Source organism: Nerophis lumbriciformis, linkage group LG14, assembly GCF_033978685.3.
Source record: "Nerophis lumbriciformis linkage group LG14, RoL_Nlum_v2.1, whole genome shotgun sequence".
Classification (NCBI taxonomy): Eukaryota; Metazoa; Chordata; class Actinopteri; order Syngnathiformes; family Syngnathidae; genus Nerophis; species Nerophis lumbriciformis.
The window spans coordinates 25,811,597-25,827,351 of NC_084561.2; the positions used below are offsets into that span (position 1 = coordinate 25,811,597).

Sequence of the window (15,755 nt, forward strand, 5' to 3'; positions counted from 1 at the left end):
CAACACAGATGTCCAGAATACTGTGGAATTTTGCGATGAAAACAGATGACTTAATAGCTGGCCACCATGCTGTCCCAAAATGTCCTCTACAATCCGTGACGTCACGTGCCGGCGTCATCATACCGAGACGTTTTCAGCAGGATATTTTGCGCAAAATTTAAAATTGCACTTTAGTAAGCTAACCCGGCCGTATTGGCATGTGTTGTAATGTTAAGATTTCATCATTGATATATAAACTATCAGACTGCGTGGTCGGTAGTAGTGGGTTTCAGTAGGCCTTTAATTAGTGCCCAAACCTAACAAAAAATACATCCTGCATCTCTAGTTTTTAACTTTGCAACTTTTTCTCATTACTTTACAGCACTTTGTATGTGTTTTTTAATAATAGACAAGCGGTAGGAAATGGATGGATAATTTATAGAATGAAAATGGCCCTGGGCTACACTTTGGACACCCCCGCTATAGTGTTGACGAGGTTTAAAACTGACCATTCTTGCACAGGAAGGTTGTAGGTTATTTCTTGCCAGTGTCTCTGAGCTTCATAGTCGCCAAACAAAGGTGGTTTTCCCGCACCTACAGAAAAACATTCAACTGTGACTTTTGTGTTTGAGGAAACCGAGAATGATATTTAAACACACTGCATCAACCCTATAATATACGCATTATATTAGCAACATTATAAACTTGTAAACTAATTTCTGCCGTACTTTAATGTACTCTCGAGTCGGAGCAGTCCAACTATATATAACTATAACTATACAGCACTAGATACACAGCTTTTGATGGCTTTTTGAGTAGTAAATGCTTCCTACCGGAATACGGATTTAAGGACACTCCCCATCTCACCACAACGCCGAGCAAAATACATATTGAAACAAGACACCACGTTTGCATAACTCCCGAATGGTTAAAATGTGCTTTTTAGTCGGTAAAAAATGTAAACATTCTATTCAATAAGGCGGTTTTTTTAAGGCTGTGTGCATTTCCTGTATACGTCATCAATGGAGAAATCGTTGCACGTTGTTATTGGTCAATGCTCTCTGACGCACCAGTCGAAATGTATGAAGCGTTCAAGTACCCTCGGAAAATCAGCTATTTAAACATCTGCGGTGTCGGGCTGCAATTAAATCCGGTTTGTTGTTATTCGACGATGAGATATAAATGCCATCCATCCATTTCCTACCGCTTATTCCCTTCGGTGTCACAGGGGGCGCTGGAGCCTATCTCAGCTACAATCGGGCGGAAGGCGGCGTACACCCTGGACAAGTCACCACATCATCACAGGGCCAACACAGATAGACAGACATTATTCACACTCAAATTAATATATTAATTAATTATTACTTTTTTCTCACTTTTTCCCCAGAGTGTTTATCCCCATTATGTTTATCCCCAGTAGTTCGTTCCACATGGACAGTCGACACAGACAATGTATATACCTGTATGCATCTCTATCCTCCTTCAAAACCGCACTAAAAGAACACCTCCAGGCAACTTCAACCCTAAACTAACACCCTCCCCCTTCCACATCCCACCTCCCCGGATTGTAAATAATCAAATGTAGATACTTATTCTTATGCTTTCTGAAATCTCTCTCTATGTCCACGACTTGCTGTACATATCCTACCTACACTGCTTCAATGTCCATTTCTCAGATGATGCAATTGTTGATGACTGAAGTGTTGATATCAACCAAACTTAACCCCCCCCCCCCCCTCCACATCCCACCCCCCGGATTGTAAATAATGTAAATAATTCAATGTATATACTCTGATGATAATCTTGTGTGACGACTGTATTATGATGATAGTACGTATCTGTACCATGAATCAATAGTCAAGTGGACCCCGACTTAAACAAGTTGAAAAACGTATTCCGGTGTTACCATTTAGTGGTCAATTGTACGGAATATGTACTGTACTGTGCAATCTACTAATAAAAGTTTCAATCAATCAATCAATCAAAACTCTGATGATTAACTTGTGTGATGACTGTATTATGCTGATAGTATATATTTATACCATGAATTGACTAACGTGAACCCCGACTTAAACAAGTTGAAAAACTTATTGGGGTGTTACCATTTAGTGGTCAATTGTACGGAATATGTACTGTACTGTGCAATCTACTAATAAAAGTCTCAATCAATTAGGTCACTGGAGAGTGCAAGGCTATCCTCGCTGAGTTTACCCTGAACCCCCACCGGCCAGTCAATCCCAGAGCTAATAGGATAATTAATTAAACTATAAATTCAAGCTATCTTTAATTGTCATCTTAATATTAAATGAGAGTTTATCGTAATAAAGGACATCATAGCTGTTGCATAAGATACACGTAAAATTTAGACATTCCCAACCGAGTGGGGGTTGTATCGAGGCCCCAAGCACTTATTATACATAATAAGTATCAAAAGAACACCATATAAGTTGCTATAAAATATATAGCTGTGAAATTTCAATAAAAGGGGTTTCTCAAATCAAATGAACAATTTTTAAGTCGACAATCATCAACTCCATATCAAAAATGCAAAATAGATAATTCCACATGGACAGTCGACACAGACATGATTGATTGATTGATTGAGACTTTCATTAGTAGATTGCACAATTCGTTGTTTAAGTCGACTTGTTAAACAACGACTTAAACAAATCCAAGTCCAAGACCACACAACTCACGTCCTCTGTCCTCTGTTGTCCTCTGTGTTTTTTTTTTTTTTAATACATTTTGATTTCTATTTACTGTTTTAATTGGTTTTTCCCTTTAAAATCGTTTTTAATCATATTTATTTTTATATTGTTTTTATATTGGTTCTATATTTTTTTTTTATTTTTTTTATTCAGTCATGGTGGAGCTAAGGATAATATTTGATTATTGTTTTAATATTGTTTTTAATATTATTTTTAATATTATTTTTAATATTGTTTTTTGGAAACATTTTTGTTGTTTAAATGTGCCATATAAATAAAGTGGATTGGATTGGATTGGGGTCCACGTTAATCAATTCAATAATGTCATTAACGGCGTGGCTCGGTTGGGAGAGCGACTGTGCCAGTAACCTGAGGGTTCCTGGTTAGATACCCGGCTTCTACTACCCTAGTCAAGTCTGTTGTGTAACACTATGCCCTTGCTCCTGATGGGTCGGGCTTTGCATGGTAGCTCCCGCCATCTGTGTATGAATGGGTGAATGTGGAAATGGTGTCAAAGTGCTTTGAGTACCTTGAAGGTAGAAAAGCGCTATAACCATATAACCCATTTACCATGCTCACTTTTAAGCATTCACATGTAGTAGCACGGCCGGTTCTATTGGCAGGGGGTAGTATGACATCTGAAGCTCTTTTTTTCTCAGTGGCCTAGTGGTTAGAGTGTCCGCCCTGAGATCGGTAGGTTGTGGGTTCAAACCCCGGCCGAGTCATACCAAAGACTATAAAAATGGGACCCATTACCTCCCTGCTTGGCATTCAGTATCAAGGGTTGCAATTGGGGGTTAAATCACCAAAAATGATTCCCGGGCGCGGCCACCGCTGCTGCCCACTGCTCCCCTCACCTCCCAGGGGGTGATCAAGGGTGATGGGTTAAATGCAGAGAATAATTTCGCCACACCTAGTGTGTGTGTGACAATCATTGGTACTTTAACTTTAACTTTAACTTTTAGTAAGATTGCCTTCTTCATAGAATTTGGTTAGCTACAGTATGGGCCTGATTTACTAAATACCACGTGGTAAACAGCGTGAGCAATCTATTAAATAGTGTGTAGTATTAGTGGGCGTGTTTTGTGTTGTTTACTCAGACTGGTTGTATAATTGTAAAGTGGTGAAGACCGCTTTATTTAAATGAGGATTTTGTGTGTACTATACTGGGTATTTCCACGAAGAAACTCGATCATTTACTGCACATTCATGTTATCATGCTCCTGCCTCTGGCATTTTGCTATGTTTTCATACAGGCAAGAGACATTTACTACTTTTTATGGGCATTTTAGAAACCGCCGTGCAGTGCATCTACATTGACACCACTTTTTCTTATGTTTTAACCACTGAAGGTGCATGGGAGAGATGCTGCACTTACTCCGCTCAACACACAAAAATGCATACTTCAATAAGTTTTTTTTCATATAAGAAATATTTTAATGATATATATCTATGTGAAAAAAGATGAACGTCATTAAAAAAAATACTAAGGGACACCAAACGCATCAATTGAATTTGTTTTAATCAGCCCCTTAAGTCCTTTCGAAGCTATAAAATGAGGTTGCTGAATAGACGATAGGTTTTTTTTTCTTTTTGACCATCCAAAAATTTTGAGACACACATGGATGATGGAGGATTCTCATCTGTCCATTGTCACCATTGAGCACTGATCCCGCAGCGGTGTGTGGAACTGTCAGTTTGGACAGTTACTAAATAAAACCCAAAATAGTGCTTGCAACACTGTGATGACTGTTAATAAATCACATTGCACGTGATAATATTTGTCTTTGCATTTTTCCTGCAGCATTGTGGCCGTTTTGATGATCAGCATATATATTGCATATGACTTACTGTAAGACAGAGACGCAAAATGGATTGCACGCCTTATTCTGCTCACTTAACAAACACTATCCACTTTGCACACATTTAGTGGATCAGCTTTGCGTGTGCTATCAAGTTTGCACATGTTTAGAACACGCAAACCTTTAGTAAATCAGGACATATGTGTCCAACTCCAACCTGGGGAAGAGGATTGCACTTTATACAACATGGGTGTCCAACCACCATAATACCTAATGTTGGATATAGAGAACATACAAATCCTTTATTTATTGAATCAAAAATACTGAAATTCCACGACAGTGAATTTGGAAACAGCTAAAATTATGCACAAAGCAAACTATAACCTGCTACCCAAGAATATACAACAATTCTTCTCAAAAAAAGAGGAGAAATATAATCTTAGAGAAATATTTAATTTAAAACATTTGTATGCACGTACAACACTTAAGACCTTCAGTATATCAGTATGTGGAATTAAATTATGGAATGGATTAAGCAAAGTAATCAAACAATGTACTAATATGATCCACTTGAAGAAACTCTTCAAACTTAAAGTAATTACAAAGTACAAAGAAGAAGAACCATGATAAACATTCTGAATGTATTTCATCCATCCATTCTTTCATTCTCAAAATAATCTTCCTTATCTCCATCCATCCATCCATCCATTTTCTACCGTTTGTCCCTTTTTGAGGTTGCGGGGGGTGCTGGAGCCTATCTCAGCTGCATTCGGGCGGAAGGCGGTGTACACCCTGGACAAGTCGCCACCTCATCACAGGGCCAACACAGATAGACAGACAACATTCACACTCACATTCACACACTAGGGCCAATTTAGTGTTGCCAATCAACCTATCTTACTTATCTCATCATATGAAATATGACTTACTTCACCAATTATTATTTATTTATTTATTTGTATTGTGATTACTTATGGAGTGTATTGTGAATAAATTGAGAACAGGAAGTGAACAAAAGTTTTAGCAACTGTTATGTAAAAGAAAAGGGGTAGGATTAAATAAGCTCTGCTTCTTCCTACTCCTTTTCAAACATGTTGAAAAGAGAAACTGGAAATTGTGATGTATCATGTTGTGTTATCCGGCACAACAGTCAAGGGGTGCATTCTACGGCGGGGGTGCGTTATCCGGCACAACACCTGCCGCAATACACCGCTTCCCACCTACAGCTTTCTTCTTTGCTGTCTCCATTGTGTGCTTCATGGACTTCATGGTGTCATAGCCGTAGTAATGAATGGGGTGATTGATGCTTTTGGAGATGGGGTAGCCAAAACCTGCTATGTGGACCACGTCGCAATAGTTGAGAGCGACGAAGATAGCGAGGATGCCCGTGGTGGGATGTGCCGAGTTCTGGTTTTTCTTGGGGTTCAGGGGGATCCGGAGCAGCTTCTCCGCCGTCTGGTGCAAAAAGTGCGGGTCGAGCACTCGGATTTTACTGACGTCACCAAGCCAGATTTGGGGAGGAGGCTTCCAGAAGCCTTTCCTGACCCTCTTCTCATTGTAGAGGATCTCCTTGAGCCACCGTAGATCCTGTTGCTTGAACGGCACCAAGACCATGAGGGTGCCGGCCTCGTTGTTCAAGCCTGGGTTGTAGGAAGCAGACTCGGGGTAGAAGAACCTCCAAATTGCAAAAGATTCACCAACAGAGATATCCAGAATACTGTGAAATTTTGCGATGAAAACAGACGACTTAATAGCTGGCCAACATGCTGTCCCAAAATGTCTTCTACAATCCGTGACGTCACGCGCAGGCGTCATCATACCGAGACGTTTTCAGCAGGATATTTCGCGGGAAATTTAAAATTGCACTTTAGTAAGCTAACCCGGCCGTATTGGCATGTGTTGCAATGTTAAGATTTCATCATTGATATATAAACTATCAGACTGCGTGGTCGGTAGTAGTGGGTTTCAGTAGGCCTTTAAACAAACTAAAGGCGAGAGCAACAGGGAAGTGCTCTGACTGGACAGACTGTGAAGGAAACAAAACGAAATGCTGGAACACGTCAAAAATACTTACTAGGAATGTGGAGCAGATGGCGTCCACAAAGTACGTGCGTAGTTGAGCTCAGCATGGAAAGAATCGTCTATAGTGAATAATGTCCCAACAAACCAGTGGTGTCGCAAGCTCAACTTAATTAGTGATAATTACAAACAGAAAACAGGAGAAGGAAAAAGTGCTCGGAGGCAGGCGTAAAGCTGCTGCAGGAAAGGGAAAAACTGGATGTGAAAAACCACAAAATAAGAGTGCAAGACAGGAACTAAAACTACACCCAGAAAATAACCAAGAAACTCAAAATAAGGAACGGCAGGGTGGCCATATGTCCTCGCAACCAGCGGGGAAGAGTCAGATGGTGGCGACGAGTAGACCGCCGCCATCTTCCTTGGCCGACGAGGAGGTGGACGCGAGTGTCCATGGCGCACCAACAGCAGTAAGCAACCATGCCTGGGTCCTGGGCCTAGCATCTGATAGCTCGGAGTGCGTCCATGAAACCGTCACATTCTTGGCCGACGAGGGGGCCGTGTGCGGTTGCGCAGGTGACGATGAGCCCGCTGGAGACGATGATGGTGGCGTTGTGGAAAGAGCTGCTGGAGACGATGATGGCGGCGTTGTGGAAAGACCCGCTGGAGATGTTGATGGCGGCGATGTGGAAAGACCCGTTGGAGACGATGATGGCGGCGTCGTGGAAAGACCCGCTGAAGACAATGATGGTGGCGTCATTGAAAGACCCCCTGAAGACAATGATGGCGGCGTTGTGGAAAGACCCGCTGAAGACAATGATGGTGGCGTCGTTGAAAGACCCGCTGTAGACAATGATGACAGCTGGACCGTCGGTGTCTGCAGAGCTGGAGCAGAAGGGCAGACCACAGGCAGAGGAGGCTGAGCAGGGCGTAGCACAGGCGGCAAAGCCTGAGCAGGGCGTAGCACAGGTGTAGGAGGCCGAGCAGAAAGTGGCCGCTTGGCTGGACGCAGCTGTGCCTCCCCAGTGGCACAGCTACCAGTTCTAGCCCACCCCTCAGGAAGCGGATACCAGACGCTGTCACTGGTTTGATGGGAAGAGCGTTTGACCCTTGACCTGAGCGGGAGAAGAAGCCCAGGGTGGGTGGGCTCTGGGTGGGCTCTGGGAAGCCTCTGTCTCCATTTTAGCCCAAAAAATATTTTCATATTCCTCGTCGTTATAATCGTCTGCAAAATCACATGCTCGGGACATTCTGGCAAGCGGGACATCGTAGAGACGACCAAGGTCGTAGTGATTTTAAATACAGGTGAACGAGAAGGCATCGTGCATTAAAAAAGGATATTTAATGATTCAACAAACATAAAAAACCGAGAGCAACAGGGAAGTGTGCCCTGACTGGACAGACTAAGAAGGAAGCAAAAATAAAATGCTGGAACACAGCAAAAACACTTACAAGGAATGTGGAGCAGACGGCGTCCACAAAGTACATGCGTACTTGAGCTCAGCATGGAAAGAATCGTCTACAGTAAATAATTAATTATGTCCAGAAAAACCTTAAATAGTGCTAATTACAAACAGAAAACAGGTGAGAGAATAAGTGCTCAAAGGCAGGCGTAAAGCTTCTGCAGAAAAAGGAAAAACAGGAAGTGAAAACCCACAAAATAAGAGCGCAAGACAGGAACTAAAACTACACCCAGAAAATTACCAAGAAACTCAAAATAAGGTACGGCGTGGCGTGACGAGCAGTGACAATCATATCTAGTGCATAAGATACAGGTCAAATTTCGACATTTCCAACACAGCAAGTTTGCATGCAATAGCAAGTTCCAAGCAGTAAAAAGTAGCAATATACTATGTTACTAGTTTGTCATGGTCTGTATACAGATGTGGTGTTATTGATGTGGTCCCTTTACCCTCCCCTCACATTGTAAATCTCAGCCCACGGGCATATTCTCCTCTGTGACCTTTTCCTATGTTGACACCAACGTCTTTGTTCCCAAGGTGTTGGTTGGGTAGACATGTTCCTTGTGGTTCCGCCATCAATTATGTATAAATAATAATAACCTTGGACAACTGCTGATTTGCAATGACACTTTCATTACAAAGCGAGCAGCCAATAACTCACTGGTATCCATTAGTTATTAATGCCTGGCCACATCAGCTTTACTTTGTCATTTATTGCTTCATCTCCATGCCTTTTTAAATATTCAGTAACTCCTGTATCTACATTTACAGTCTGTGGTCCCCCCGGAGCAACCTATCGCTCGTGGAGGAAGATGACCTACTTCTGGTGAACAACTTTTCCAATGGCATTGAAGTTTGTAATGTCAAGTTTGCAACAGTAAGTCAATTGGATCTTATTTTTGGAACTTATAATTCCCACTGGTTACAACATACACCAACCACACACATGACCTATATTGAGATACATTCTAGAAGCATGAAAATAGCTGGATTCTGATAATGTGTCGGAAGAAAAAACACAAAAAGTCATCCACCCATAGCGTCTTCTTTATCTTTAATGATTGTACAATCCACGTGGGGCTGGACAATTTGTCTGATTTACGCAAATGTTTGTTTATTAAACGTGATGTGCTTTATTTTAACAGATCAACACAAAATGGGCACACACACTCTTTTATAAACACACACATATACATACGTATGTATATATATATATGTATATATGTGTATGTATATATATATATATATATATATATATATATAATTTGTTATTTGTTATGGCCTACACCAGGGGTGTCAAACTTGTTTTAGATCAAGGGCCACATGGAGAAAAATGTACTCCCAAGTGTGCTGCACTGGTAAAATCACGGCACGATAACTTAAAAATAAAGACAACATCAGATTGTTTTCTTTGTTTGAAATAGAACTAGCACAATTCTGAAATTGTACAAATCATAATGTTGTTGAGTTTTTTTTACACTTACATGTTGCGGTTAATAGTATTCTATCTTTATTTGTTGTTATTTATATTTTCTAAATAAATGATGTGATAATGTACATCAGTCAACTCATTGGTGTTGATTTTCAATCAATCAAATTAAAAAAATATGGATGTTATTTATGTAGTTTGATCATTTTCCTCGAATCCCTAAAATCATGTGGTTTATTTTGTACATATGTAGCATCATCTACAAAGATACAAAGAATTGCTATTGCGACATCCAGTGGACAGATTTAGAACAGCTGTTTCTTTCATTCAAAAATTTCAGGTTAATTTTTATACTTAGCAAACTCGTCCCGCAGGCCGGATAAAACCTGTTCGCGGGCCTGATCCGGCGCTCGGGCCGTACGTTTTGACACCCCTGACCGTGCCGAGAATTTTTTTTGCTTTTGGACAAATGTAGTTGAGGACCCCTGCAGTCTCGTGGTTGATTTGTGTAATGCAGTGTGAATAATGGTTGTTTGTATATATCAGTGACGTGCAGTCAGGGGAGGCAGGTGAGGCCCCGCCTCACCTGCCATCATGGAAAGAAAAAAAATTTAAAAAGAAATTTTGTTTTTAAAATTGTTATATGTATGCAGTGATTATACTATAAAGTTATTTTCCATTTAACTTCACCAGTTTTAGATTTTTTTTTATTCAAAATCGCTGAATTTTCACATTTGCCGTTCAAATATTGAGAAGAGACTTGCGGTGAGTCACCAGCCAGTTGAGGCACGTCACTGAGTTGAGCCTCACCATGGATTGCGCAATGACTCGGCTAACTGCTGGCCTGCTGTGCAGTGAGACCGTATTGCTATATGAACTATATTATACATTTCCAGAGTTTAGTTAGCTGAGGTACCGTATATAATGTACAGTGTATTTTGTCAACAACTGTATGTGTGTAACGTATTTCTTGTGCTGAGCAATCATAAAACTGCTGCGAAGACGCACTGTGTGAGGCTCGCAGTAATCCCGCCTCCTGGTGGTAGAGGGCGGTAGTGATCCCAGGGAGTATTTCTGCGACTACTCGGCTGCAGAAGAAGTGACAACAAGCAGCAACAGTTAGCAGCGATCGTTTATTTTTTCCTCTTGCCTGGACTTTTAACATGGAGGATTACATATCTAAAATAAAACAGTTTTCTAAACTGGACTTTCAATCGAAGCAGGAGGTAATACTTAAAGGAAGATCTCCATCGAGACAGAAAGACTTTTAAAACTGAAGAAAGATAAGGAAGACTTCTATAAACAAGTTATCGATGCTTTTGTTCAGAAGGAGCGGCGCATGGACTTCATTTATAAGTAAAGGTAAGACCATCATAACGTTTTTTTATTAAATGTGCTTTTTTGTGTGCTACAGTTTGTATGTGTAAAGTTAAAGTTAAGTTAAAGTACCAATGATTGTCACACACACACTAAGTGTGGTGAAATTTGTCCTCTGCATTCGACCCATCCCCTTGATCACCCCCTGGGAGGTGAGGGGAGCAGTGGGCAGCAGCAGCGCCGCGCCGGGAATCATTTTTGGTGATTTAACCCCCAATTCCAACCCTTGATGCTGAGTGCCAAGCAGGGAAGAATGCTGGTATGAGCTTTTAAACATAACCCATTAACTGCTGCCAATCAAATGGTGAATAAAATACTCTTTAGGGTTCATATGTTTGTAAATCTGACTGTGATGAAGTCAGTGCCTCACCAGCCATGAACCTCACCGCACGTCACTGGTATATATAATACTGAATATACTGGATATTTGTTCTGTGACTGACTGGTGCTGTCCAGTGTGTTGTCTGCTTTTTTTTGTATTGCAGCAAGCCACAAACGTCCTCCGTGGGTCTAAAAAAAACAACCCAACAACAACAAAAACAGAACCACACTTGTCAATAATCCGGGGAATGGACTGCGTCAAAGTTGTGATGGTTCCTCTGAAAGTTCTTATATTCCAATTTGAAACAGTGTTTACTTCGTTCCCCGCTTCGTTTTGGGTAAATGCATATTTTTGTAGCCTATATTTTATTTTATTTTTGTGTTTGTTTAAATCAGTGCTGTCAGACGATAATTGGTTTTATTTAGATTAATCACACTTTCGAATTTTAAGGATGACGACGATTAATCGCAGCAAATTACTTGCTTGGGTGATTTAAATTAATTTTGAAAAAGACCTCAATATTTCGACAAAATGCAATTTGTTTGTCAGGATGTCATACAGAAACATTAAAAAAAATATTTACTTGACTGAACCTCATTTATTTGCTCAAACATGGTAACAGCATTATCTAAAATACCGTCTGCATGTATTTTGAAGTGGAATTATCCACCTCGCTCATCTTTTTACTGCACTATCTTCCTTCCGCCCGAGTGCAGCGATTCCGAAAGGGACAAGCGGTATAGAAAATGGATAAATGGCTTATGTACTGACCTGATCTCTGACCGTATAGATAACCATCCCCAGTAAAGCTATAGGAGCATCATAAACTGTGTGATTAATCTGCGTTTATACATAAGTAATGCAATGTTTTTTATGTGATTTATTCGCATGCGTTAGCGCTTTAACTCTGACAGCCATAGTTTGAATTCAAGCCGTCTTCTTCTATTGCTTCATTGTGACGCGTATTCGTTTCGCTGTTGCCCCCTGCAGAGCGGAGGAAGTACTGTATGAATAAGTACTTTCTATCTAGCGCAAGGGTTTCACACTCAATTTACCTGTGGCGATGCTGGAGCTCGAGTCAGGGTGAGTCGTTCACAAAATGATATTTTAGAACGACTTCTACCAGCAGTTGTGGTGACCCTGAGCTACATATGAGGCCTTATGTAAAATTGAATATGGAAATTGTGTATTTTGACAACGTAGATTTCCCCAGGAGACAGTCAGAGACACTTCTGCTTGCTTACAGGAAGTTGCTCTTTGTGTTGCCTAGTGTGTATTTGTTGTGCTGTCATTGTTTGCACCTGTCTTGAATGTTTCAGCTGTCAATATCAATTGATCAATCAGTCAAACTTTACGTTGTGCTTTACACACACACATTTGTTTACTTCTCGAGACCTCCAAAAAATGCCTCCCTCTTTAGGACCACCTTTTCTAGATATATAAAGATTTGTATTTACAACATTAATATAATATACATACTACGCAAATATAAAAAAGCTTGTTGTGAAAAATGAGTTGGAATTTCACAAGAAATAGGTCCCAATTTCACAAGAAAAACTTTTAATTTTGGCAGTATTATAATAAAAGTCATAATTTTCCTCAATGCAGGTCAAAATATTACAAGAAAATCTGAACAGTTGTGCAATATTATGATAAAAGTTGGAATTTTACTCAATAACAGTCGCAATTTTATGAACAGATTCGTAATTTTATTCGACAAAAGTCACAATTTTATAAGAAAACTTAAAATGTTTGGCAATATTATAATAATAATTGGAATTTTACTTGGGAAAATTATGACAAAAGTCATCATTTTACTCAAAAAAATGTCACTATTTTACAAGAACAACAAAAAAATTGGCAATACTGTGGTAAAAGTCAGAATTTGTCACCATTTTGCATTAAAAAGTAATAATTTTACATAAAAGAGTAATCATTTTACATAAAAGAGTAATCATTTTGCGAGAAAATATTTCAATATTACAGAAACAGAAAGAATATGAGAAATTGTTCCCAATTTTATCAGAAATAAGTCGACACATTGTGGAAAAAAGACTGCTTTTAGTTAAAGTATTTATTTTTTTTGATTTTTTTGTTTGTAATTGGTTTTTAATCTTCATTATTTATCAAGTTATTACAGTATGTTTCTATATATATATTTATTTTTGGAATTGTATTAATTTGGGCCAAAGAGGGTGCATTTCAATTTCTTACACACACTTGTTATATGTTGGCCAGTGGGGGAGCACTTCAAATGTTTACACACACTTGTTATTTCATATGTTGACCAGAGGAGGAGCACTTTTAAAACTGACACACAGTCAATTTGAAAAATCCCTCCTTTTTGGGACCACCCCAATTTTGATAGATTTCACCACCAGGGGTGCAACTGAGATCTCTATTTTTTGCTTTTTGTAAAGTGCTTAAGGCCGATGACAAACAAGTCACAGAGCACAGTTGGCCCCTGTGACACACTTTGGGCAACCCAGCTGTAGAAGCTAACTGTTAATGGCCACTATAGTCGTGGTACCGTAGTGTATTTGTTCATCCTACGGTCACATATGGGCCGCGGGTTGTCTTACGTCAGCACCGAAAGTCGTAAAATCAGCTGTTCACCTGGCATTTTTTGGGGGGATCAATAGGGAAGTCCTTCTTTAGCTGTATCTTGTTTTATCATATATTGCTGCCTTTGCACCTGTCAATGTTTACTTTTGTGTATGCACATTAAATCAACAAAAAATCCTGAATTTGGAGCAATGTTCACGGACTCTAGTATTTTGCTCTTTATTAAGAGCAATGATTTTCCGTATTGGGACCATGATTTCGGTCCTAACTTGTTCACTGGTCCTCATATGGAAGGTACTTTTCCTTGTTGATGTCTCAAAAACGGTAGAAATACAAGAACACACACACACACACACACACACACACACACACACACACACACACACACACACACACACACACACACACACACACACACACACAAAACCCACACGAACGCGTACTGAGCACACACAGCACGTTTAACAATAACAAGGATTACAGATGGAAATTAGCATGGTGCTAAATCTGGTGGAGTCATCTTCTTAATGTAACTGCACATTGTCCTTCAAATAAACAAATACAACCAAACAAACATGACATGGCAATGAGAATTGAGGAAAGCACCAACTATTAATCATCCACACTGGAGAATAACTAAGATTTTACTTAATCTAAAAATGTATTTTAAAATATCCATTCATCCATTTTGTACCGCTTGTCCTTTTTGGCGTCGCAGGGGGTGCTGGAGCCTATCTCAGCTGCATTCAGGCGGAAGGCGGGGTACACCCTGACCAAGTCACCCCCTCATCGCAGGGTCAACACAGATAGACAGACAACATTCACACTCACATTCACACACTAGGGACCATTTAGTGTTGCCAATCAACCTATCCCCAGGTGCATGTCTTTGGAGGTGGGAGGAAGCCGGAGTACCCGGAGGGAACCCACGCAGTCACGGGGAGAACATGCAGACTCCACACAGAAAGATCCCGAGCCTATGATTGAACTCAGGACCTTCGTATTGTGAGGCACACGTACCAACCCCTGTGCCACCGTGCTGCCGTATTTTAAAATATATGTAAAAATATAATGAATGAATAAAAAAATATAAAATAGTGAGAATATAGTAGTAATAATAGCAATAAATAAAGTACAAAAAAACTGAATAAAAATTAAGAACCAAATAATATTTTAAAATGGTCATGTGGAATTAAGTATTGCCAAGGGGCCACAAAATATGGGCCTTCTGCCCACAAATTGCCCGTGGGCCGCAAGTTGCACAACCCCAGACTAAACTTTTTTTATTATTTTGTTTTTATGGTCGTGTTGTTAAAGTCTGAACATCTACAAGGCAAGTCGTGTCAGAAGTGTGGGAACGGCACTGCGGGCTGGGGTCCACCTGTGCACCAGCAAGTGCAGCTGCACGGCTCAATATAGAGCAGGCTGGGAATGTTTGCTCTTCAAACGAGTGTCAAGTCAGCACTTTGAATTTTTGGTCAAAATATTGACACTACAATTTGATTTTAGTGTTCATGCAAAATTCATCCATTAATTAAAAAAAAACAGACTATAGTTTCTTAATTAGCGATGCGTCTTTCAATATTTATGACTCGGGTGCGTGTGTGTGTGTGTGTGTACCATCAAGGGGATGACGTAACGGACAAATGGACTCTGTAGTCCACTAAGGTGGATTTGTTCCCGGGAGGATGAATCTGGATTTCACATTCCTCACGTCTCCAATGACGAATGCAAATATGAGAAATGATGCAGCACCTCGCAGCCATGTTGACCACATGCAGGATGGCCTTCCAACAATTTCATGCACGATTTCCTCCATTTATGATATTAAAAACGGTGTCGTGTGCGCGTGCGCCCCGGAAATGTCCCGCATATAAACATTAAACCGCATTATAAAAATGACAATAATAGATAAAATGTGTTTCCTTTTTTAATTTTTATTATTATTTTAAATTATTAACCATTTTACGACGTCTGAATAAATTAATTATGGTGGGCTGCTGCAACGTATTGTTACTTTTTTTTAATTGTTTTAATTTAATTTTATTTCATTATTTGTGTTACAAATACACCAGAGTGACACTGGAGAGGAGT

General features: G+C 39.9%; 2 protein-coding genes across 6 annotated transcripts in view; both read right to left on the bottom strand.

The window, feature by feature from the left end:
- alg6 (ALG6 alpha-1,3-glucosyltransferase) overlaps positions 1-15,755 on the bottom strand; it is a 494,479-nt gene that overhangs the window by 114,119 nt on the left and 364,605 nt on the right. The window contains exons 1-2 of one of the 5 annotated variants that reach the window (XM_072914666.1): positions 813-969; positions 489-573 (exon numbers count right to left, since the gene is read on the bottom strand). The exons of the other annotated variants lie outside the window; for them this stretch is intronic. Of the exons in view, the coding sequence (XP_072770767.1) occupies positions 489-573; positions 813-894 (167 nt within the window). The 5' untranslated portion in view covers positions 895-969. Of the gene's footprint in view, positions 1-488; positions 574-812; positions 970-15,755 lie in introns of those variants that run through there. 5 annotated transcript variants of the gene reach the window in all.
- On the bottom strand, positions 2,311-6,922 carry LOC133616843 (CMP-N-acetylneuraminate-beta-galactosamide-alpha-2,3-sialyltransferase 4-like). The gene is made up of 4 exons (XM_072914732.1): positions 6,878-6,922; positions 6,696-6,763; positions 5,714-6,164; positions 2,311-2,316 (listed from the first exon to the last, which is right to left on the bottom strand). The coding sequence occupies exons 1-4, from the start codon at positions 6,920-6,922 to the stop codon at positions 2,311-2,313; spliced, it is 570 nt and encodes a 189-aa protein (XP_072770833.1).

Coding starts and splice junctions, on each gene's coding strand:
- LOC133616843 (XM_072914732.1), bottom strand. CDS start 6,922: ATGGCGGCGGTCTACTCGTCGCCACCATCTGACTCTTCCCCGCTG. Junction 6,764..6,877: donor CATCTGACTCTTCCCCGCTG/GTTGCGAGGACA, acceptor TTTCACATCCAG/TTTTTCCCTTTCCTGCAGCA. Junction 6,165..6,695: donor CCTTCTCCTGTTTTCTGTTT/GTAATTATCACT, acceptor TGCAATTTGGAG/GTTCTTCTACCCCGAGTCTG.